At 43.8% G+C, this 25,087-nt stretch overlaps 1 protein-coding gene across 4 annotated transcripts in view; it reads right to left on the bottom strand.

Moving 5' to 3' along the window:
• suco (SUN domain containing ossification factor) overlaps window positions 1-25,087 on the bottom strand; it is a 35,111-nt gene that overhangs the window by 5,075 nt on the left and 4,949 nt on the right. For 2 of the 4 annotated variants that reach the window (XM_019273581.2, XM_019273578.2), the window contains exons 2-18: window positions 14,224-14,344; window positions 12,385-12,486; window positions 11,305-11,639; window positions 10,371-10,511; window positions 9,834-10,038; window positions 8,971-9,082; window positions 8,407-8,534; window positions 8,151-8,218; window positions 7,944-8,051; window positions 7,262-7,367; window positions 5,752-5,772; window positions 5,400-5,455; window positions 4,466-4,557; window positions 4,102-4,167; window positions 3,139-3,222; window positions 1,582-1,666; window positions 97-1,464 (exon numbers count right to left, since the gene is read on the bottom strand). In XM_019273581.2, coding sequence (XP_019129126.2) covers window positions 97-1,464; window positions 1,582-1,666; window positions 3,139-3,222; window positions 4,102-4,167; window positions 4,466-4,557; window positions 5,400-5,455; window positions 5,752-5,772; window positions 7,262-7,367; window positions 7,944-8,051; window positions 8,151-8,218; window positions 8,407-8,534; window positions 8,971-9,082; window positions 9,834-10,038; window positions 10,371-10,511; window positions 11,305-11,639; window positions 12,385-12,486; window positions 14,224-14,344 — 3,198 coding nt within the window. The remainder of the gene's footprint in view (window positions 1-96; window positions 1,465-1,581; window positions 1,667-3,138; window positions 3,223-4,101; window positions 4,168-4,465; window positions 4,558-5,399; window positions 5,456-5,751; window positions 5,773-7,261; window positions 7,368-7,943; window positions 8,052-8,150; window positions 8,219-8,406; window positions 8,535-8,970; window positions 9,083-9,833; window positions 10,039-10,370; window positions 10,512-11,304; window positions 11,640-12,384; window positions 12,487-14,223; window positions 14,345-25,087) is intronic. The other 2 variants (XM_019273579.2, XM_019273580.2) reach the window with 2 other exon arrangements.

Below are 25,087 nucleotides of genomic sequence, written 5' to 3'. Positions count from 1 at the left end.
ACAAATCCAGAATTACAACCCATACAAAGCAACTCTTCCACGTGCTGTTTAGTTATTACTATATAATTCAAAGGCTTGTCCTGTCCAGTGGTTTACCTCTGGCTCAGCTCCTCCAGGTATCTGCTGGACAGACTCATGTTCATCTCGAGGGCTTTGATCCTGTTGTTCAGCCTCATGAACACGCTCTCCTTCTGGCTGGAGCCGTGCACCGCTCCCCCGTTCAATAACACGCCGTTCCCGTTCACTGCCCCACCGTTATAATCGCCTCCGTTCTGCAGCTCTGCATAGAAGTCTGTAGCCGTCCGTTGGACATTGCCATTCCCGTTGGTGGACAACAGGTCCTCCTCCACCGTGTCTTCCACTCGATGGGGCTCTCCAGTCTGAGTGACAGAGTCCCCCTGCTCCCCGTGAGTCTGAGAAGTGTGTTTCTGTGAGTCCCCACCGTCTGCGCCCGACTTTGCTGCGTCTGCGTGAGCGTCGGCCGGTGGTAGAGCTGGTGGCAGTTCAGTGGGAGGGGGGAAAAGGTCGTCAGGCCTTGATACAGTGGGAAGAGGCTGCACAGGCTGCTCCTTCACAGGAGAGACCACACCACCAAGAGAGGCCGTCTCAGAGGCTTCAGGGTGTTGGGGAGAGCTGATAGTAAGAAAGGGGGTGGCACTGCTGGCCTGTTGCGTCTCCGGTATAGAGACGGCTTGGAGGGGTGGAGTGGGGACGGGGTCCAGAGCTGCATCTTTAACGGGAGGAAGCAGCCTCTCCTCATGGGTGGGGGTGGGCCATGACAGGGAGCTGTGGATGTCTGAGAAACTGTGAGGGGGGATGGTGGCAGTTCTACTTGGCTCTAGCAGGATATTGAGCTCTGGAGTGTGTGTGTCAGGGGTGTAAGTGTTGGGATGTGTGCTGGACATCTCAGCCACAACTTTGCCCTCATTTTGGGCCTTAACGGGCACCTCGGGCTCTGGTGCCTTTTCCGTGAGGGGGAGCTCTTTGACAGGTGTGGGAACAGGGGCAGGGATCAAGGGGGGTGTGTGCGTGAGGGAAGGGGTGTTTGTTTCAGGGTGTGTCTGTGTTTGAATGCTCAACTGCCTCCGCCTGAGGCTGCGCAGTCTCTCTTTCGCCAGCCTGGCGGAGCACCAGCGGTGGAGCAGCTCCGGCAGGGTGGCCATGCAGGAAAGAGACAGAGAGGAGAAGGAGGAGAAAGGACAGTAAGTCTGGCTCTCCCACTGGTTCCTGTCTGCCTCCCTCCTCGTGTCCTCCTCTCTCTTCTCTTCTTCTTCCTCTCCCTCCTCCTCCATGAGGGTGACGGTAGACTGTCTGGGCTCTTCGTCCTCCTCTTCCTCTACAAGAGTGACAATCTGCCTGTCCTCGGGGGATTCGGGGGACTTCGAGGGGGAATGTGTGGAGGGGTCACCGGTGACGGTAGAGGCCTGGTGGGTTGAAGGATGTTCTGGCTCTGCAGGCTCCAATCTGAAGGATTCACATGGAAACAAATTCAGAATAGAGTTTTTTTGTTGGACTCATCTTTCGGTGACATAAAAATCAATTCACATTGATCATAGATTATTAGTTTTGAACTGGTCTTACGCGGCAGAGTCGAGAGGTGTTTCAGCTGGTTTAGGTGCCACTTCTGTGCTCTCCTTCTTTTCATTCCCCTCTGCTGTTACATTACCTGGAATTTGGACAAACACACAATTAAACCTTCAACAGGACTTTGATAACACTTAGTTACTGTTTAAGATTGCACAGAATCAAGTTTCTATATGGCTGTGGGAGTGCAGAACAGAGATCCTTTCTGCTGCACAGTGAGGCTGGCAAGCCCGTGTTTAGGAAAGTCAGAAATACTGTGAACCAGTCTAGTCCAGTTTGAACTGATCTCTCTCCCCCACACACACACACACACACACACACTCTCCTCCCTCTTTACTCGGCGGGTTTAAATCAGAACTGTAACTTTAAAAGAGCAGCAGAAAGAGAGACACTTTTTAGTTTCTCCCCCTCTGACAAGAAATGTTAGGATGACTTATTTAAGTAAAAATAAAAAAGTGTTCAAGTGCTTTCACAAAGTCGGTCTTCCCAAAAGAATCTTCTTGTAGTTAAAAGGAGAGAAGGCCAAATCTAAAAAGAGGAGCATAAATCAAATAGAAAAAGTAGGTTAAATCTGTTTGTCTGACAGAGTATTGCCTTTAACTTGACTCGAGGGCAAAAGCTGAGTAATAGAGTCAAACTGGATCCTGTGCGGAACGGGCTTGACGTCAGAGGCCCCCCTCAGTGTTAATTCAGTTATACTCCACTGCCAAGAAGTGAAACACAGATAGCCAAAGTCCTGCTGAAATGCTGCTGGAGACCTGCTGCCAGATGCAAAATAAACATCTGGCTGTCTCAGCGCACACACACACACACACACACACACGAGCATACAAGGCTATGCATACGCTCACGCTTTAAAGTAAACCAAGTGACCCAGTTACATAAGAAGTTAATCTAAACAATATGTGGGAAGACAGACAGGCTGGTAGAGAGACAGAGAGAGGGAGAAAAGAGGCCGCTGAGTACGAGCAGAGAGTTTTCTATACATTTTTTAAAATGTCTGACAGAAAAAATGTTTCCAAAAGAATTTATGTAATTGCAACAAATGCAAATGTGACTGTTTTATTTAGATAAACCACTCCTTGTTTCCCCCGTGACAAGGTGTGGCTGTAAGCAGATGCACGCCAGAGCTTTACGTTTCAAGCGGAAGAGAACGCAGAGAGGCTGGGTCAATAATGTTGGACCCGTTTCATCTCTTTAACTATAATTAAGCCTGTTACGGTGTAAACGGCTTGCAGATCAGCAGCAGTGTGACAGCACTCCTTCAACTTCACGTCACACATTGGAGACCTTGAAAATGAACTGTTAACTCAGCATCTGGTGATTTCTCCGACAGACTACAGTCCAGGAATAACTTAGTATGAGGTTGATAACTAAGGCAAATCTTCCATGCACAGTTCATATGTTTGCTAATAAGTCAAGCTCTGGAAACACAAACCACAGCGGCATTAGAGAGGATTTAAGGTGGACGTTTACAAGAGGGAGCTGTGGGCGTGAAAGGTGATGCAGGATGGAAAAAGCACAGGAAACAGTAAGTGGCTGAGCGATGAGTACCTCCTGTTGCTGTTCCACCTTCCAGCTCTGGCTTGCCACCAAGCACGTTAGCAGCAATGTTGTTTACCATGTTTAGGATGGCATCTACAAAGGAAAAAGACAAAACACGTACTAGTTATTTGAGAGGCATTCGGTTCTTGATAAAGGAGTTGACAGACAACAGCTTGCAGCCAGGCACATATCAATAAAACCACAGGCATTTGGCTTTTCTGAGCCTTTTTCTCTCAGGCTACTCTCCACAATCCGGTTATTCTGAGCTGCTTCAACAATATTTTACTTTTCTGTCTTTTCTCTCCTTCAGGCTCCATTCTCTGTTCAGTTCTCCTCTAATCCTGCCCAATCTAAAATGAAAAAAATATGTTTTCCTTTTAGGTTTCCTGGTTTGAACCCTGAAGTTTTGTGTGTACAGTATTATGCATGCGGGTGTATCAGTCCTCCCCTTTGCTAAATCAGGAGACTGAGGGGCACCAGTGTGTTTGCGCATGTGTGTGTGTGTGTGTGTGGTTTAAAAAGTCGAGTGCAAGCTGCAAACATTTCTGCAACCCAAACCCTGCAGTCTACATCACATACACATGTGTAGAAAGTAAGATACTGATGAAATATTCAACACTGACTTACAGGGATTACTCCATATCTAACTCAGTTCATGCTGCCGTTTCCTCGGGTTGCTACACCGACAAATGCGTGACACCCCGTCAACTTGGGTAACTGCTACACAACTGAGGAAGCACTGCTGGATCTTACCAAAGTAAAAGTCTTGAAAAACACATCTGCTTCCATCCCTTTAACATCCAGAGCCGTGTCTTACTGTGTAAATAATCTTTCACCCACTCATCCAAGTATAATAAAGGCAAACCCAAAACACACATTGGATCCAATCTTGTGTTGGTATCAGTTATAGTTTATTTGCCGCCAGGCTTTGTTCATGTATCCGTATACGTGCGCGTCTGTGTGCATACGTACTGGTTGCTGAGCCGAGCAGGTTTTTCGAGGCTTTGTCCTCTGGTGGTTGGTATCCGGGTGGATAGTCTGAAGAAAAAAAGGATACACTGCGGGTTAATATCTAGAAAAACAAACCTCCACTTTCAATAGTAAATACATGTTACTCTTTTACTGATTTTTACAATAAAACATCACAACACACAGCTAGAATTGAGTCAGTAAAGGAAATGAGGTGTAAAAGGTCAGGTGATATTAATAGTTAACTCCAGCCCGAGGTATTTGGTGACTAAGTTGAAGTGCAAGAATGCAACATGATCCTCTTCTTAAAGAGGCTTTTGTTGTCAACAACATACAGTATCCTTTAACATTTCAGCTTGCTACTTACCGTAGTCTTCGTCCAAGTACTCCAGTCTCTCTGAAGGGTACTGGGATTCTGCAATCTCCTCATACTCCTCCACCATGCTGGTACCAAACACCCTATACAAAACAAACACACACACATAATATTGTGAGGAGAGGCAGCTTCAGATGGTAAGAAAAATAACTACTTTGACCTTCTTGTAAATGCAAACTTAAAGTCCCTTTAAACTCCAACAGAAGTTCCCTTAGAAGAAGTCCCTGATGACCCTGCTGATGTGACATTTAGCTGCATGCAGTATGAAGTAACAAAGCATTTCTTTGTTAGTTTAAGCGATGAATTTGACAGCTTTGACTGAGTCCCAGTCCTTTGTGTGAGCGTTCAAAACTCTGGAGTAAATTTAATATGCAAACAGGTGAAATGCACTCATTAGTAATGTGCAGCCATGTCTATGATCATATTCTGAGAGGTCGGTGTGAATAAGAGAGTGGTCCAAAGACATTTTTTGTACAATCTAATAGAGACTGACTTCCAAAAACGCAGCATCGCTCCTGGAATTATAGAGACAACACAGTGTAACTAAGACACTGGAGTCGTTGTTAAGGATGTGTGCGCTGTAAAATCAAAGTCAAATGACTGACTGAAAACTGGTTAGTTTGTTCTGGCTGGACTAAAGCAGTGTGTGGTATGAAGGACAGACGTATACAATTTCCTGTTCTCCAACAGTGCTTCCATTTCCTTAAGAAGAAAGGACAAGCTGGGGGAGCTGCTCTGCGCTAAAACTATCCTTTAGAAAGATAAAAGTCCAAGTCTAACACTGCTCCAATGAGTTAAAACACTCATATATAAAATGCCTAAAGTGTATAAGATCTTTAATTTTGGATTATTTAATTCTAATTTAACTTCAGCTAATCAAAAAGAATGGCATAGGAACAGAAAGAGAACTGATTTACTGTCTTACCTGATGAGACTGAGGGGACAGAAGTGTTCTGAACCAAAGTGGGAGAGGAGTTCGACCTGCAGGGAAAATGAACAAAGTGTTAAGTTGAAAATATCAGACATAACGTCACCACAGTGCCAAACCCAGTAATGTATGTGCACCAACTCCATGAACCCATTATCCACCACACACACATGAAATAAATACTAGGTTTGCCAAGCGGTTCTTGTGCATGTTCTACTTGTTTAATATTTTTCACATGCATTAAAAGACGATGCTCCGCCAAAGCCCACCCATTACACTGTATGACAACATTACAAGAGTGCACTTTACCGCACATCACAACCTCTGACAGAGAGAGAAGAGTGCTAACCTTTATGTACTTGATGAACATCTGATGCGAGAGGAAGACAGGAGAAGGACAGGAGAGAAATAAAACAAGAGAAAGAAATCAGTGAGGACTGATTCAAGCTACAAGCAAGTCAGGCATTTGCTTACAGTTTGGATATCTCATAAGACAAACATGCTGCTGGTATACGCTGAGATCATTGTTCTGTTAACAGTCCACGAGAAAAATACTACAAAGAGGTTTCTAAAAAAGCAGCTGGAAAAGAAGCACAGGCGAGACAAAAAGGAGACAGACAGACAGACAACTTCAGGACAGAAACACTGAAACAAGACATGAAACTGCTGCTCAGATCAGAGAGTTAACCGAAGCAGAGAATCCTGAAACTTCTAGACAAAAAAAAAATAAAGGTTTATGTAATAAAAACATTTCATAACAGAGCACATGAATCACAGTAAGCTCCCACACTTCACACCCACAACATAAAAAAATATATTTAATATAACCATACGTGTGCACGGTGAATATTTAGTGAACAGCGCTGACAGTAGAAGTGTGAGGAGAGAGACAGTTCAGAAAAGCACACATAAAAAAACTTGAAACATAACTTCAACATCAACACGTGTTCAACTGGATGCAGCCTCGTGTCCTCCTGAAGGTAATAACATTTCTAGTTTGAAATATGGAAACTGAACGGGTTTCGGCAAAAACTGAAACTCAGGCGTCCTGCACGTAATTCGTTTTCACTAACAGACACAGAGTTTTAGTCTTTTAGCCAGAATGAAGCTGAATAAATGCAGTAAACAATGTATTACAGTCATTTAAGCCAAAATGAGACTAATTAGGGTGAAATCTTGGATGTAGAGGTGTGAACAGCGGGGGAAACTTTGTAAGAAAGATGACATTCAAACCTGGATGAACTGGATTCTGATATAATACTGTCGCATGCTTGCAAGTTTATTTCTCCTGCTCTCAGCTGTCACATTAAAAAAGGTCACACACACCGGTGGTACAACTCAAACCGTCAGAAGTTTAGGTTAATCTTTGTGAGAATGGCGGTTAGTGACTTGAGCAGGACGCCAACAATTAAAATCATTAAACATTACAAACGCTGATGATTTAATTTACTGCCTGTCAGCAGCGTTTGGCCCCGACTACAATTCAGACCGACGTGAGTTGTGACACCTAAAACTCAAATACATAATTAAACTCGATAATAATGCGCGTCTGCCCTTTAAGTTCTCACAAATAAAACTGTGTGACATGACCACACACCCTAACAGGCATTCACACAGAGTCACAATTTTTTATTCAGTTAAAGGGAGCGGCGACAGGCAGGGCTGACGACATCAACTTACTAACTTACCATGAAGTCATAAGAGGGTCCCCTGAGCTTCAACCCATGTGTGTATTTATCAACTCGGAACAGTAACACACAACTGTGAATGAATAAATTCATTGTTCCTCCTCTCGTACTCGAGTGTGTACTATTACAGCAGGAGGAAGAAAAAAAAAAGAAAAAAAAAAAAAGCAGTACCTTCACATATTTAGCATAAAGCTGTTCATCCAGTGGGAAGCTCTGGACTATGCGCTCGTCGCGCGCATGGAAAGTACCCAGCTTTACCCACTTGTTGGTTGGATATCTACAGATGAAACAAAGAAGAAAAAAGTAAGATAGCTCTGTGTGTGTGGCGAGTACAAACAAGATCTGGCATGTTCTCAAAGGCTGGGTGTAAATGCGACCGTCCTCCATGTGACAGGAGCTCTGTCCTTCAATGCCAGAGGGTGGGAATTTATGAGATGTGGTGCGAGATGACGCTGGAAATAAATCCGGGCGGTGAAATCCAAAACAAAAGACAACAACAGGCCTGGCAGCACCAAAGTTAGAGCTGATAACACAAGGAGGATGAGGATGATTTTAACCCGTCCTTGTCGTTTAGTTTTTATATGTGGGTGCATGTTTTTAAGTGGAAGACTGGCTGTGCTTTAGGGCACAACTGGTGAGGTTACGCACAGATACCGAGCACCTGTTTTCAGGCTAATACATGCAATAATCCTTCCCCCACATTTACACAATTGTTAATCAGCTGCACTGTGAATGATCCTGCAAAATATTGGACCAGAGCCACCAACATAGCTCAGTGCAAGGCTTCAACCACATGCCGATGAGAACATGTCAATACATTTTTTTAAGTTGTTTGAAATATGAGTGAGCATACCTGTCACTGATGGAAACTAAAAAGTCTTTAGGCGTTGATGAGAAGAGCTCAAAGTTAGCAATGTCCAGCTGCTTGACTTGAATAGGCTCGCAGAGTTCTATCACAAACCTGGAGAGAGACGAAGACAGAGGATGTTTATTCAAAAAGATGAAACTCGTGTGATGAACTCTGTTACAGACAGATCTGCACACGAGCGCGAGCACTCACCAGATTTTGTTGCTGCAAGGATTTAGCATGTAAAGATCCATATTCTCCATGAGAATAGCTGAAGTGCTCTGAAGAGGAGACAGAAGAGCGAGTGAATTAGCATTCACAAATGAACCAAAACATCCCAGCTTAAGTTTAAATGCGTATCTATTGAAGCAGGTTTCACTCATTTCCTGAAACAACAAGACAACAACACCTCTGTCCTGCGTGAGTGTACGTGTTTGTGCGTAGGCGAGAGTGGTGACGCGTGTTTAACCTTGGCCTCGTTGTTGGCAGAGAGTATCTTGGCACCACACTCCACAGAGGCGTAGTTATTCTTGAAGTTTTTCGGAACCTTCTTCACTGGATGGGGGCTGCCGCTGGTTGAGGTATGGAGAGACTGACCTGGACAGAGGTGGAGTGTTACATTAAAGACCAATTACAGACACTGGAAAGAAGAAAAAAAAGCAGTGCCCGAGAGGAACAAGTGGAGAGGTTACGTAACGCAAATAAACATACGGTCTGCTGACCACTGCACATGGCGTGCACAGGGAGAAAGAGAGAACAGAGAGATGGGGAGAGAGATAGACAGGAATAGAACATGAGGAAGGAAGCAAAAAAGAAAAGAGGGTAGAGACAATACATGAAAAAGAGAAGTAATAAGAGGGACAAAGAAGATGGAGATCAGGCCGTCTTTGTGAGACCAAAAGCCCCTGAAGCAAGCCTCTGGATCCAAACATCCTTAATGGGACATTGCACTTTGTTGTCGTTGTTGATGTGGCGTCTCTTTCCATTAGTGCACATGTCTGTAAATGTGTGCTTTAATAATGTATGCGCTCACTTTTCTCCTTCTCCACCTCCATGACTTGTTTCTTCCACTCATCGAAGGTGGGGATGTCTTCTTTGCTGGGCACTGAGGGGTCAGTCTCCCTGGCAGTGCTGGTATCTCCAGCCTGAAACACAAACACACACACAGTTACCTCACCTAATCTCCTAATATGCTTATATGTTGATATTCAACAGCACAGCACAATGTAAATTAATGCTATAGCTGAATATGCCTAACAAGATTATTTGTATCCTGGTGGCTGTAATCCACTTGGTGAATTGCATGCTGTGACTCATCCACAGTTCATGGTTGTCAGCTAGCCACTGGCCACAGATGCATTGAGATGCACTGAGCTGTGAATAACCTTTTGATGGATTATATAAGCACCCTTTTGGACCTTGCAAAGGAGTCTGATCCTAAAAATCCACCGCCTCAGACAGCCTCTTATGTAAACACACCAACAGTCATTACTAGCCACGGATTAGTCACCAGATCTTAGCTTTAAAAACAGCAGAATAAAACGTAGAAACACACAACAACGCGCACAATCCCCTTGAAACTAAGTAAATTCCCCCGGATGCACTCGTGTTTCATTATCGACCCTGAAAAAAGCAACTGAAAGCGACGTGACTCAGCATTTGCGTCTGAAAACATTCAAAAGCTGCCCTTTGCGAGAACAGATGTGCACGCTGAATATTTATACCTTTCATGGGAATCTAGCCGCACTTGTACTTAAAGTTGGATTTAAAATGTGCGGACAGAGGACTGACCTACCGAAAAAGGTTCACACTCTGCTCAGATCTGCGCTGGGGCTGCTTATTCTGTTCTGTTCTCCTTCGAATACTCAAATACATATTAAACCACAAGCTGCTGACCTTCGGTTCATGGTGGTGTTGGGAAGTGTTTCCCTTCAGGTCTGAATCAGACAGCCCATCTTCCACCTCCTGCTGCCGCTGCTGCTGCTGCTGTTGTTGTTGTTGTTCCTGGTCCGCATGACCTGGAGTAGACTGGACCTCTGCTTCAAGACCAGAGCTGTGACTCTGGTCTGACCGCTGGTCCTCTGTGCCGGCCTCATCCACACTATAGCAAGGACACGGGGGGAGCCAATGAGGTGGGGAGAGAGGAGGAATTGGAGGGAAGAGAAGGGAGGATAAAGAAGGGTGGAGGACACAAGTGAATGCTCTGCAATGTTGATCACATGATGATGAAGATCTATTCATTTGAAAAGCATTGACAGTCCTGGGTTGTGAGCAGGCAAAACGATGGAAACAGGAAATTAAAAATAAAAAGAGCAGCAGTTAAGTGGACAGCAAGGCCAGCGGTCGACGGTTGCGCACAGCAGAGAGGTGTAGTTTGTGACTTCATTACCTGTCTCTGTGCTTTGATTGGCTTCCGGGGGGTTAGAAACTCACCTGAAGAGAGGGCTGCCAAAAGGAGCGTTTTCACAAGTTGCCAGTTCGGGGTGAATGACCCCGCACTGTGAATCAGAGTGCTCAGCAAAGACAAAGCTGTCTACAGGGAGATCATCGCCTGCACTGGCAACCCGCACTGCACTGAGGGAAAGAAAGGACATGGCGTTTACCACACCTCCATACACTGGGGAGGGTAGAGACAGGAGGGTGGGGTGGGGTGGGAGAGAGGGGGGTGTTGAAGGAGGTGAGGAGGAGGAGATAAATGACACAGAGCGTAGGGAGAGCAAGAAAAAGAGGAAAAGGAGAAAGAAGAGAGTAGAGAGAGAGATGGAGGGAGAAAGGGGATGGAAAGGTCGCTCGCTGTCGGGGCAGTCCAAATCTTAAAATGTCCCAGTCGAACACAAACGCTGCCTCTGGATGGACGTATTCTTCTTGAACGGTTCAGTTCAGGGGATTTCCAGACTAATACTGTTCAAAAGTTCCACATCCACACAGGTGTTTTTCCTCCAAAGTCCATGAACTCCTGCAAAATCTCACTGTACACACGAGCGGTTCCAGTTAACTTCACAAAGCTGGCCAGCAATTTCCGAGGAAGTTGAAACTTTTGAAATGTCCGGCATGTCAGACTGACTCCTTCGAGCTTCTCTTATAGTTTGAGAACAGTCAGTGATTCGAAATAATTGAAATAAAAACAAAACAACTGAAGGGAACAAAAATTAACAAACAAAAATATCAAAGAAAATGTGACAACGTGGCATGACTGGAAGTTTCACCTACATCAGGTTGAAGTTGGCTTTAACCATCGTAAGAGAAACATGTTTTTATCCATCTAAGATTATAATTTCAGTTCAAAAATGAAACTTCTCTGTGGTTAGAGCCAACTTCTAACGCCAGAGACCAAGTCTCTGGAATGAGGAAGCGAATCTGAGCTTACCCTGTGTGGGTCTGGCCGGCACTCTGTGAGGTAGGTGTGTTTTCAGCTTCATCTGCGGATGTTGCTGGATGCGAGTCCAGGCTGGGGTGTGCAGCAGGGGCGTCACTTAAGATCTCTGCGCGAGCTGGGGCATCTGTGGACACTTGGGCCTGTGCTGGAACTGGTTCTGAAGTGGAGGGCGCGGGGACTTCCTGGTCGTGGTCCTGGGTGTCGGTCTGCAGGTCTGAATCGGCCTGTGGTTCTGCGTGTGGTTCTGGCTCAGGAGCAACGGGTACAGTTTCAGACTCTGGGTCAGGTTTGGTCTCCTTTACCTCAGCTTCTTGAGGATTCACAGTCTGAAGAGAGACGACACAGAAACATTCACACGTAAGAGATAATCCATCAACAGCTAAACAAAAGTATCAAAGACTTCATTATCACAAGAAAAAACACCCCGTACCAAATCCACCACGCCTGTCTCACACAGTTTGTAACAATAATCGGAAAATAAACTATTTCTATACATATATACACACATATATACACACATAAATATGTACAAATAAGAAGAAAAATAAATAAATACAATAAAAATCTACTAATGTCAAGGCAAGACATGTCACGTTATACAGATTTACATGAATTCACCAGCTCAGTTTGGTGGAATTACCCAACTAGTCAAGGGAGAGTCCTAAAGTAGGAGATAAGAAGTTGCCAGTGAGAATCTGATCTTCTCCAGGTCTTAGAAAGATATTATATCACATAGCCAGGAGCTGTTATCATAGGAGGACGTCATGTCTAATAATATTTTCTTAAATAAACATTCATAAACATTTTGGGAACCATCCTTAAAGTATGTTTTCAGTACGGATATCACTGTATTCAGTCAAACATACTGAGATATCTGAACTGAAACAACTCAAGACAAAAATAAGTTTAGAAACCGGAAATGGTGCTCGACTAGAGACCGACTTATTTCACCTTTTAACCCCTTTGTATTATATTTACAACATCCTCTGCTAGTGTGGAGAATATAATGAAGAGAATGGAACGGGAATTTGCTACATCTCAGGTCTTTTAATAGTCCGTAGGTGACGTTACCTGTTCTTGGTGTACATTGTGTGTTGCCAACTGCTCTAGCGCTGCTCTCTCCGTCTCTAGCCCCATATCGTATGATGTGTGTGTCGCCCATTCTTCCAACACCTGAAGGGAAAACAGACGAAACGATCCGCATCGTGAACAAGACCAAACGGTACGACATACTGTCGCAAAACGACAATTAAGAATTTCTGAAATACAGAATTGATGGATGTTTATTTTCAAAAATGAATTATTAATTATATGGAAAATGGTATTTGCATTTGAGGTTGTGAAAAAAGCCTTTTGTGGACGGACAAAGACCGTGTTATAAAAGGTTGATGACAGACTGCCAGGCCTGTTGAACTGCCCTGGCACGCCTGTTTGTCGCTGGACCCCCAAACAATGATTCTCCTTCATCCGCTGCTCACACATGCATACCAAAACACACTCGCTTCCCCAAATTGTCATTCATTGTAAAACTCATGTGCACAGGACCACAAAACACTCAACTTTGGAGGGGCCATTCACAAGAGCTGAGACTATCAAATATTTAACCCAGACCTCGCTCTGAGCCAGCATTAGTCCACCTCGGGCAAACTGTTGTTGACAGACTTAAGACGGATTAGTCTCCAGCAGTATTCGAGACGCCAAGACTGAGAATTGTGAAAGCTTTGTCTACTCTGAACTCTAACCCGAGAGGGCTGGTCCTACCCTATATCACAAGCGCCTCTGTGACCTGAACATACAGAGAAACCTGTGTGCGACAGCGTGTAACTGGGCTGCTTATTAACTTTTTCTTAACGTTTTACCTAGAAGTGGCTCTAATCTTCGATGTTTTCACCGTTCCACATGTACAGAGTGATTATCAGTTGTAAAGTTAGAGCGATAAGGTGAAACAACTCATTTTCTTCTTTAATAATGCCTCATATCTCCACCCTCCCAACATCCACAGGATTGCCTCTATAGCCCAGGACCTCCCTGTTCATTCACACCAATTATTTATAGCTACTCCTCCCCTCTTCATCTCTTCTACTTCTCACCAGGGGTTAGTGGGTCACTAAAGTGCACGACCCACTCCCACCGCGATCCTCTTAGTGTTCTGCGAAGTCAGCATAAACGCACGTCATCTTGAACAGTGAGTCTAATAATACTGCAATCCATCCCGCGGCCCCGCCAACAACATGAGGCAGCAAACGTTAACCACACCGAATCCCATCCATCAATTTTCTGTCACTTATCCGGCTCCCTCTTCCCGGCAACTTTCTTTGTACGGAAACCACCAAAACCACAGCGCATCGGGAAGCCATTATCAAAAGAGGCCCTTCGTTGGGGGGCTATGAGTGTCCTCACATCCATCTCTCACCCTGGAAAACTCTCTGCAAGTGTTTGGTTCTAGTTGGTACCACTCCTCCTATGCCAGGGGTCAGCACGGCTTGGCCCCGGTCTTAACCTGCGCTATGGCCGACAATGCACCTGTCCCAAAAGCTTATAGTTTTAGATTAGTGGTGGTTCAAAGTAGCCAGTGAGCTACATCTTCTACACCTGGTTCCAGGAGCGGGTTTATCTGTTCAAAGTGTGAAGTGCAGCTTCTTCCTGTGTAATTGTGATGAATGATTAAATGATTAATTATCATGTGTGTCTGCCAAATCTGCAGACACACAGGATAATTAATCATTTTTCGTTGTAGATGTGTGTATGCAGAAAATAGTTTCTAGGGGTGTGATGATAATTGTTTGACATTAAGAAGTTGGTGTCGCTTTCATCTTTGATTGACTGACTATGATTCAAACACAGATGAAAGAGTCGCTTGATGTGACCGACTGATTTCGAAACATGTAAAAGCAGCGAACTTGAACGCACCTTGTGTTGCGTGGAGTCCTGCTCCTGCTCCTGCTTCTGGCCGTCAGGGTTTTTGTCCCCGGCAGACTGACCTGGGCCAGGCAAGCTTTGCTCTGAACAATACACATATTGACTGGGGTACCTGAAACACAAAACAGGGAAGACAAATGATCATCACAAGGCAAACTTAATCTGAAAGCCTGCGTCGACATCGTGGTGAAGATTGGAGATTCAACAGCACGATATGTTCAAAGGCAGAAAGTGTAGAAAAGTGTGTAAATAATCGGTGTAAACAAAATTCCCTTCTTGTCATTTGTGTATTTTTGCAAGCTGCTTCAGGGAAAGTGCATTCTTTGAATGAACGTTCTCTACGCCCTCCTCCTCCTGCTTCTTTTTCTGCACATGAGGCTTAGCGGGGGCTCAGGATACTGCTGCAGGTGTCTCCAAGTCAATCTCATTTCAACACAGCTCACATGTGTGCAACTTCTACAGCTTCATATTTTCTATTTATTTTTTTTGCTTGCTTTCCTGTCCGATCAGATATTTCCACCTACTTTCAAGGCTACATAATACGCAGCACTGTCGACTACGCCCAGAGTACAAACCTATATTATCTCAGCGAGACAACGGGGTTACTGTAAAAACATGAGCAACCTTTTCGATCCAGAACAGTATGTTCAGACCCGATGACAGACAGATACATGTCCAGGTAAGGCCAGAGAGTGATAAGAAAAGAGAACAAAGATAGGGACACAGAGAGAGGGGGAGCTGGCTCTAAGCTGGCTTGCTTATCAGTGGAGTTGAAACGAAGTGAAGAATGAAGAGACGCTGAACTGAGGTGTGTCGAAACATGTTCCCTCTGCTATGATGCTAAAAGGGTTTTCCCCCTAAAAAACTATATCTGAGCTCGACGTGCATCGCTGACAAAGCTCAGATCGGAACGCCGCCTGAGGCTGAAACAGGAGCAGCTCCCCTTGAGCGGTCAACTATCAATGTCAGGACGGAGCGGGACACATGGACAGTCATGTTAGCGCCCTGTCATCCCGGCAGTCAGGAGAAGGGGTAGAAGAGGAGTGAGCACACATACTCACAATGACACAGAATCAACCATCTGTGCAAGTCAGGGTCACGTCACTCAGACGTTCATTGACATGTGAGGTGACTGAAAGACGAGATCAAAGAACATCCAGCTGAGACTTATTTTGTGAAAGCTGCGCCGTGTACCCCAGTCAGATTTACGAGCAAACGTCAACACCGTATGACGAGTTGTTAACCCAAATATTGAAGCTACTTCTACTCAAAACGCTGCATAAATTTACTGAATTTATCAGTTTACAGACGAGCGTTTTGACCCATTACTGAAAGCACAGGTTGTCCTCTGGGTGTGTCGCAGCAGAGTCAGAAGAGAAATTAATATCTCCGGCTTTACTGCGATGGATTTATCGCTGCCTGAATGTCGAACGTAGGTGCAAGATGTCACGTCTAGGAGGAAATCCATGCTGCTTCGACGGGGCAGCTGACTCTGACACTAAGACGTGGCATGAAGTGTTTTGCTGGTGATGAAATATGCGCCTGTTCCTCTACGCATTAACACCTCAGAATATATGCTTTCGTCTAAAGGGTTAGGTGCGGCCACAAAGCCGGGGAGGGAAACCTAAGAGCTGCTCGCAGTGTACAGATACGAAGGGGTAAATATGAACCACGGGGCTAATATAGACTCCCAGCTAAACTTGGCTTTCCATAGCTTTAAAGTATTTTGTGTTACGTTTCAAATGTCTTGAGTGCCGTCGTCCATCCTCCCATAGTAAAACAACTGGAGATGACAGGGTGAACAAAATTATGTAACGCACTGCCGTAAAAACGAAGTGCCAGCAGATTACGAGGACAACATGCAAGCCCTGTAAAAGAAAAATGATGATTAATGTCTATGAAAAGATACTGAGCAAAATACTGGCTAATGAGGGGAACTCTGGGTAAATTATTATACTTTGTGAACACATGGAGTTGCTTTCATCCGAAATATGTCCCAAATGTTTTATCCGATCGGATCAGACCACTGCATTTTTATTTGTTTCATTTTCACTTTTATTATTTTAATTGTTGTTAATTAATGTAGTTATTGAGATTTATTTGTCTTCTGCTTCTTCGATATTTCTTCAAATGTTATGGAAATACTTTCAAGGCTGAGAATCGACTTTTTCATTTAGTCACTCACTATCGGCGCAGACTAAACAAGAGATAAAGTCCTAAAATTATGTGTTCAGTCACGTCAAGTGTACTCTTTGCCCCCAACACACCTGAATTAAGACAGTCTATGATGTGAGTCAGAATGATGCTACAAAAAGAAAAAGGTAACACGAACACGGACGATAGCTCAGCAATTAATACTGAAAAATCAGATTCCTTAGTGGAGCAACAAACTGATCTCACAGGTCTGATACAGTTGTTGTTATAATAGAAAACGTAATAATATAATTATTTAATTAATGGCCTGTTTAGGGCTGTCATGATATACAGATACTAAAAAAAATTAAAACTTGATATCATGTATAAAATTAAACTAATCCAGAGCTTCTTAAATAATTTCCTTTTTTCCAATCCCATCGCTCGTGTTCACCCTCAGTTTAATTGTTCTTTATGTTACTTTTATACAGTTAAAATTTACAGATGAATCTGACTTATGGGATTATTTTTTCTAATTTTCGGATCATAAATTGACTGCGCTAAATGTGTAGGAAAAAAATCTAACACAGTGGCAGCTTTCAACCCGTTACCAAACTTTTATAAAGGCGTTCGATCGTCCAGATAAGTGAGAACTTGTCTAAGAGTGACAAACAGATTACCACACGTCACACGGTAAACAATCCTGTACAAACTTCCATGATTACGAATGCAAATCTGACCGACTTCCTCAACTAATGTTTGACTAGAACCTGGCAAGTAACAGCGCTCTATTCAAGCAATTAAAATTCAAATAAAACGATTAAAAAACGTGGAGAAATTCAAGACCACGTGCCCCGAGCGCCCTGTACTGTAAACAGTGCCGCACTGTAAAACAGCACAGGGAGCTCAGTGTCATCTGCGTGAGTGAAAAGAAAGACCTGAGTGTTGACATTCCTTCTACGGATGAAAAAAAAAAAGTGAAGACCTGCTTTGGGGGTGTGCTGTGACCTACTTCTTAATTCAAATGATTACGCAACAGTGGGAGGAGAAACTTCTGACCCACAAATGGAGAGACATGCAGAAACATGCTGAAAGACTGAAATGTCCAACCATGCACTGAACATCACACACCACAACAAGGTAATGAACAAAAAGCCTGAGGTAAGACTAATGATTCAGCAGCCTGTAAATATTTTCTCCCTGTATTCCCGTTTCCTGTCCCACTTCAGAAGCACCTGGAGCTTTTTTAAAGAAGTCTTTCCTGTCTTTTTATGTCCCTCTCTGGCTCCAAACGTCGTTTTTTTATAATATTCAAATAAGCGCTGATGAGAAAATTATCAGCATGCCAACAGTTAGAGTTAGTCAGAGACATGACAGTGCACAAAACAGCTCCTCTTATGGAGTCGGTGTGCACGGCTACAACCTGAGCCAGAACTTTTGGAAACTTTTCTGCCACCTTATCGCCTTTAAATGAGCGATAATACAATTTAAAAGAAGGCGCACAGCTTTTTCCCCAGAGGCTCGCAGACACGCCGTCTACTGTCCGGCTTCGCTGTCTCTGCTGGTTCCGACTCTGCCAAATCCCCCGGATATTTCCTGTTGGCTTTAGGACCATTCAGAACCAGGAGACCTGGTATAAATCAGCTGTACTGTACCGTACCAACTGACTGCGTTTACACAAAAGCCGCAGAGACAACAGGCCGAGGATAGATTCATCTGCTAGCAGCGGGTCAAATATTTATCAGCAGCTGTGCCACATGCAAACTCTCCGCTCTGATCTCCTCTTGCTTAGTCAGGATGTTTGCCCGGTGACTAAAAGTATTCAGAGGCCTCTAGCATGACAACATGTGTGAACTTGCATCCCACAGACTTTAATCCACTGACATTCTTCCTGCTGACTCTGATCTGTTTTGATTGACGCCAAAGAGAGCTTCCTCTCGTAGCATGACACTGCGACACACTTCTGCTCTCCTGGCCTAAATCTCTGATCATCTTGTTGCGTGCTTATTATACAAATGCTCTTTCACACACACACACACACTCGCAGCTTTTAACTAACTGACCGCATGTGATGTCTTTACCCGCTTTAACCGCCTTAAATTAGCTCAACTGTGAAGGCAAAACATAAAGAGCAAAAGACATGGGAGGAGTCAAACAACAGTAAATTAGACAAATTGGTCTCTGGAGATCTATAATTATAGTTTTGATTATAATCTAACAGGAACATGAACAGTGTGTCTGTCTGGTCTCTGTCTGTCAGTGTTAAAGCAGAGGAGAGTCTTGTGATGTTTTTCCACTGAAGTTCAGATTATTCCTGATGTAATAAAGCGATGGAAAACAGCATGATGAAGCAGCGAGCTACTGATCTGATTCACGTGCTTGGAGAGGGCAAACACACACGCACACACACACAAAATAAACCCAAATAAATTCAGGTGTTTTCTAACGGAGCTCAACAGGAAAAAAATAGGAGATGTGCCAGGGCTCACCAGTAAAAGTAGGCCAGCGCATCTGCCAGACAGACAAAAACATGTCGTCACTATCTGGAGGAAAAGAGGTGGTGGTGGTGGGAGGATTGAAAGAGAGTGTGTTCGTGTATGTTCGTTCTAATTTCTCTCCACATCGATGCATGGACTAATGTGGAGCAGCAGCAGTTTGTTCTAAAGCCAGCTCATCCTCCATAATCCTCCGCACTGGTGCACGCTGGGGCAGCCAGGACGTAGTGGGCTGGACTGGTGAACAGCTATCTAACTCACAAACACTTGAACTTGAACTATCAGATTTAAAACACAGATACAGAAATGAACAGTCAGTGCCAGATGTTCTGCTGACCACTGCAAACCCCGGCTCTGTCAATCAAACAAATTATTTTGGGGCCGGTCAGAACAGATCGGTAACGAACGGTGTAATAACCCAACTTTACTACACTTTGGCACGGTAATGCTCTTCACTCACAGTGCTCACCGATCAATAATCGGAGAGGCACGAGAGAAGCAGCAGAGAAACTTGTTTTGAGACATTTCAGTGGGGTCAAGGGAAATGTCACGTTTTCTACCTTGCTGTTGCAGATAAATGAGCCTCAAGGCTTCGTAGGCACTATGAATATAGAGCGGCGTTGAAGAGGCGGGCTCATTTCTCTTAGTGCTTTGTTGTTGCGTGCTGACTTGCTGTACAGGAAGAACAGAGGTATACCACGTATAGTTTATGTACTGCAAAGAATCGTTCCTGGCATGGATCCGAGTTGAAGCATCTCAGAGGATGATTTCTTGTCTAACTTTTAAGTTTGGGAGTAAAAGCATCTTAACTTTTTTTAATCTCTCTCTTCTCTAGAATTTAGAGAGCGCTCTGCTGAACTGTTACGAGCTCCCGGTTGGTGGAAAGTGGTAGGACAAATATATGAATGCACAGCACCCAGAAGGGAAATATGATCTGTGATGATTCAATCTTCTTTTGACTCATCCTTCTTCGTTGCCCAGGATACAATTGGCATTATCTGCTTTACTGCAGAAAACAGAAAAGGATTGTTAGCCAGAGATAAACCCCTCACATCTGATGTGCTACTCTGCTGCTGGAAATGTTCAACCCGACACCTGCATCTAAGGATATTATAGAAACTTTGATTTTGATCTGATGTCATACTTGTGTGCAACGGGAGTTTAATTAGCAGCTGGCACAGGCCCAGTAGTTCCTGGCACCAATCACTTCATCCTGTTTATTTTTTGATAAAACACCTGAGTTCATCTAATATACTCAAAAGCCTCAAACAAGTTTCGGCTATTTGTAAAGCGTGTTTGTCTTCCTGATCTATAAAGGATCCTTCTCTGACTACACCACCTTCGTGACGCACTCACATCCTTGAAAATGTACACAGGAGCCTTTCTCCGTGTGAATGAACAGACACACCTTTATTTGGAAGCTTGCCTGCGCCACACCAAGTAGGCCAAGTCACCTGGTGGTGGAAGAAAGACTGCCGGCTCCTGTTGGGTTACGTTCACCTCACCCGCCTGCAGCCCACTGACAAAGAGGACATTTTCATCCAGAGCCAAAACTTAACAGTTAGAGGTCTGTGTGTTGTCCCCACAAATCGGATACAACAATTCAGATAATGTTACCTAAACCGCAACAGTAGGACAAAGTCAGCTCCATACGGCGTTATCTATACTGTCCGGGAGCCAATGAAAACAAGGAGGAGGCTCCGAGCACACGCAACATAAATCAACTGTTTTGTGAATCTTAACGAGAGCAAGACAAAGAAGTGTTGTGTTGGATCCGTTCTCAGAGCGAAGACGTAGCTCTGTGTTCCCTCTATAAGCGCTGGTATGCCAGTGTGTCAGGTTTGGCAGCAGAATAAACAACAATTTGATCAAATTCAGCTGATATTTTAATTTAAAAAGGGAATAAATCAAAACACTAGAGTGGGTGTTTGTAGCCTGTTGCAGGGGGGAAAAAAACATCAGAGTGAATTAACATCAAATATTAAATTTTAAACTGTACCTAAATGACTTTATTGTATTTACCAGCAATAAAACTCAAACACACCTCTCTCCTCTAACATTGAACCAGACAAAAGACACATTATGGAGGCAACAGTGAAGCAGCATCGCAGTCAGACGGGGAGGGGGATCAAAAAGGGGCTCTGGGTACGCGACATCAGAAACACTGACCCGGGACAATAGGACTGAGGGACGCAGTCATGTGATATAATGTAATTTGATAGGAAAAGCCATTTTGCCCTGGTGGGTGTGGATGCAACAATACGCATGCATTCTTAGTCTGACTGTATGCATCAGCAGGCACAGCGGGAGAACAAAAACTCATGAAACATTCACCTCGGTACACGGCGTACTAATGCGCTGTTAAACATTCACATACGTGCTCTGATCTAAATCTAATCATGCTAAAGAAAAAGGACACGAATGCTGTGATGTTTCGGTTTGAAAAAACATATTTAAGACTTCTGTCCGTTACAAATGTAAAGATTTGATTTTACATTCAGCAGGCAGCTTGAGGAAAGTCGACTTAAAGATATGTGTACGTCCTCGTATGCCAGTGTAAGCCAAACATGTCCTCATGTGCTTTAAGAACACAATGTTCTTTAGGAGCCCTGTGTGGCAGCTATGGATAAGCGTCGCCCTGTACGTCGCCCGCCCCCCCACGCAGTTTAAAAAAAGGAACCACGCAAACACGTGCGTGCTGCATACGAGACTTAAACATTGACAAAACACAAAAAGAGAGAGAGAGCAGCGCAGGGGACGAAGCACGGTAGCTGCAAAAGGTAAACATGAGAAACAGCAGAGTCAGAAAGAGAGAGAGAGAGAGAGGGGGAGGGGAAGTGAAGACAGTGAAGAGCGATTTCAGGGGTAGAAAGCAGTGCCTTTCTCTGCGAGGGCAGGAAAAAGCAAAGGAAGTGTCAGGACCTGTCAAAAACCCAAGAGTATAAACAATATCCAGCTATCGGAAATGCATTAAAACAACTTGAGAAGATATATATTGATGTATGAACCTGTTTTTAAATGTTGTATTCTTGTTACTTTTATGGTTCTTTTTGTTTGTTTCTGTTATTTGCCGTCTACTCCCATTTATTATACGGTGTCCTTGGGTGACAGGAAGGCGCCTATGAAATAAAATGTATTATTTATTATTATTATTATTACTAAATCACTTTAGACTCACAACCTACAGTTAAAAACCTGTTAAACCGCTCGCGCTGGCGATTACTCAGAAGTACGTTTACTGACTAAGCAGAGAAAGAAGTTCAAAGTCAACACTCTGTTGTCAAATAGTCAAATCAATCAGCTTTCCTCCATGCCTTACCCTCTATTCACACAGGCAAACACACGCAATGATAATAACACTACGTCAATCTCCACCCTTAAGTCCTAACAATCTCCACCTCCAGAATACTATTCTCAAACAGTAACCGTGGTATTTTCACTGTAACCACTGGCAGAGCCTCGGGGGCCTCTGGCCTGCATTCAACTCTCACTGCAGGCGTACCTTTTCCCAGAAATACATTATGCGAGCAGCAGAAGCTCACTGCCACAAGTGAGACTCACTGCGAGTTTTTCAACAGTTCAGGTCATGCTCAAGGTTCAAAACTTCAAGGATGCAACAAAAAAAAAAGTGTGAATCATCAAATTAATAAACAAGACACCTGATGAAGACAGAGCTTGAGTCTTTGAGTCAGTCAGTCGTTACATCCTCACTAATTGATGAACAAACTGGTCTAACTACGCTGTACACACTGCAGACCGAGTGGATTATGATTAACACAAACCATACTCCCTATGAGCATTACTGGCACCGTGGGAAAGGTTATTACAATTTGCATTAAATATTGTTTTGATTGCTGAGCCCTTCCTCTGAGCGTTTGCTTACACTGATTGATTACATTCTTCTCATTCTAAAGCGGATCTAACCTGAGGCGTTGGCTCGGACTACTTCAAATTATTGGTGGTTTAAACAAGTGCAAGCCATGCAGCTGGGACAGAGGAGGGCAGAGAGAGCTCGATGTCTGCATGGCCAGTGGGCAGGAACAATGGGGTGCTCTGGAGTGTCGGTCCAGCTCTGCCTCCTCACATAAAACCAGAGCTGCCAGCCTGCAGGGCTAAACTCTGGCCTGCTGCTACTACTACAACAACAGAAAGATGGACTCTGAGTTACTGAGCCTTTAGTGTCTGAGCCAACAGTCGAGGAACGTTTTATCACTACGATTTACAAGGTATAATGTACCCAGTGGCAGCTGATTAGACAGAGTTACACAAAGGGAGGTAATCTTATCTAAAGCATTTTACACATTAGTACATTTAACAACCTGCCAACAATTATGAGGAGCAAAAAATATCTAAATCTAATTGCGAGTGCCCGTTCTCGTTTTGTCTGCCAATCAATCAATAATTTATATCCTAAATTATATGAAACAAAACAAGCAAATGTTTCACATTTTTATTTGATAATTGACTTTAATGATTTAATTTTCTGTTGATCAAATAACTGACTCGCTTCAGCCGTGATCAAACCGAACAAGAGATTATCTGCTGATGTTTGATTAGACAGAGGAGAAGACAAAAAACAGCCACGTCCGAGAAGACTCGCTGAATGATTCTGCTTCTTTCTTTTTTTTTGGACATGTAGGTCAAAAGTCGTGTTTGCTCTGAGAGATAACCTTGTGTGTTTTTGGTTTGTTTTGCCTCAGAAACATGAACAACTCCAGTCATTGGAAGTTCATCAATGCTTGAAATGCCCATGCAGAGAAAGAAAAAGATAGCAGTCAGTTCATCTTTGTTTAGAAAGTTAGTCAAGAAAGGATAAGAACCAGATGACAGTAACAAACATGGATGCAAGATAAGATTATTTTACATTACAAAACAATGACTTTCCAGTATGCAAGGTAAAGGTTGTCTACTGAAGCTCGAGTTAAAAGCAGAGAAGCCTCCGGAACGTGTACGGACACACATGCTGTAAATCACAGCCAGTATTTAGAGGACCATGGAAGGACAGAGAGCTTCAGGAAAAAGGTTAAAGTAAGCGGCATCGCCGTGTCCCAAGGCCGGCTTCTATTTAACCTTCAAGGTCTACGCCCCCTGCGCTTTCATAGCTGGAATAGCCAAATTCACACACACACAGCCTCCTCTGTTTCTTCTTACTCTCAGTTCCTAGTACAGGTGCTGCTGAGTGTGTCTACTGGAGGGAAATACAAGTAGTACTATTAGTGACGGACGCACGTGGACGACGCAAGGAAGACGTAGTTCTTTTTCTAACTTCGCTCGGTGTTTCACTATGGGAATCGCTTCTGGCGAGACCATTACGGAAGCTCCAATGACACAACGTCTGTCTCCGACAGACAGGTCGACGCGTAGGGAGGGCCCCGCCCCCTCTATATAACACATTAGTACATTTTTTAACACCTGCCACACAACTATGGAGGAGCAAAAAATATCTAAATCTAATTGCGAGTGCCCGTTCTCGTTTTTGTCTGCCAATCAATCAAAATTTTAATCCCAAATTATATGAAACAAAACAAGCAAATGTTTCACATTTTATTTGAAATTGACTTTAATGATTTCATTTTTTGTTGTCAAATAACTGACTCGTTTCAGCTGTGATCTGCTGTTCAAACCGAACAAGAGACGCATTATCTGCTGATGTTGATTAGACAGAAGACAAAAAACAGCCACGTCTGAGAAGACTCGCTGACTGACTCTGCTTCTTTTTTTTTTTGACATGTAGGTCAAAAGTCGTGTTTGCTCTGAGATAACCTTGTGTGTTTTTGGTTTGTTTTGCCTAGAAAAATGAACAACTCCAGTCATTGGAAGTTCATCAATGCTTGAAATGCCCATGCAGAGAAAGAAAAAGATAGCAGTCAGTTGAGGGTTAGTTCATCTTTGTTTAGAAAGTTAGTCAAGAAAGGATAAGAACCAGATGACAGTGACAAACATGGATGCAAGATAAGATTATTTTACATTACAAAACAATACAATGACTTTCCAGTACGCAACACTCAAGAACAGAGGATCTCACAAGGTAAAGGTTGTCTACTGAAGCTCGAGTTAAAAACAGAGAAGCCTCCGGCACGTGTACGGACACACATGGCGTAAACACGCCAGTATTTAGAGGACCATGGAAGGACAGAGAGTTCAGGAAAAAGGTTAAAGTAAGCGGCATCGTCGTGTCCCAGGGCCGGCTTCTATTTAACCTTCAAGGCTACGCCCTGCGCGTTCAG

Source organism: Larimichthys crocea, chromosome XVII (genome assembly GCF_000972845.2).
Source record: "Larimichthys crocea isolate SSNF chromosome XVII, L_crocea_2.0, whole genome shotgun sequence".
Classification (NCBI taxonomy): domain Eukaryota; kingdom Metazoa; phylum Chordata; class Actinopteri; family Sciaenidae; genus Larimichthys; species Larimichthys crocea.
The sequence above is the reverse complement of the archived record's forward strand: the minus strand, read 5'-3'. Positions and strand labels throughout refer to the sequence as shown.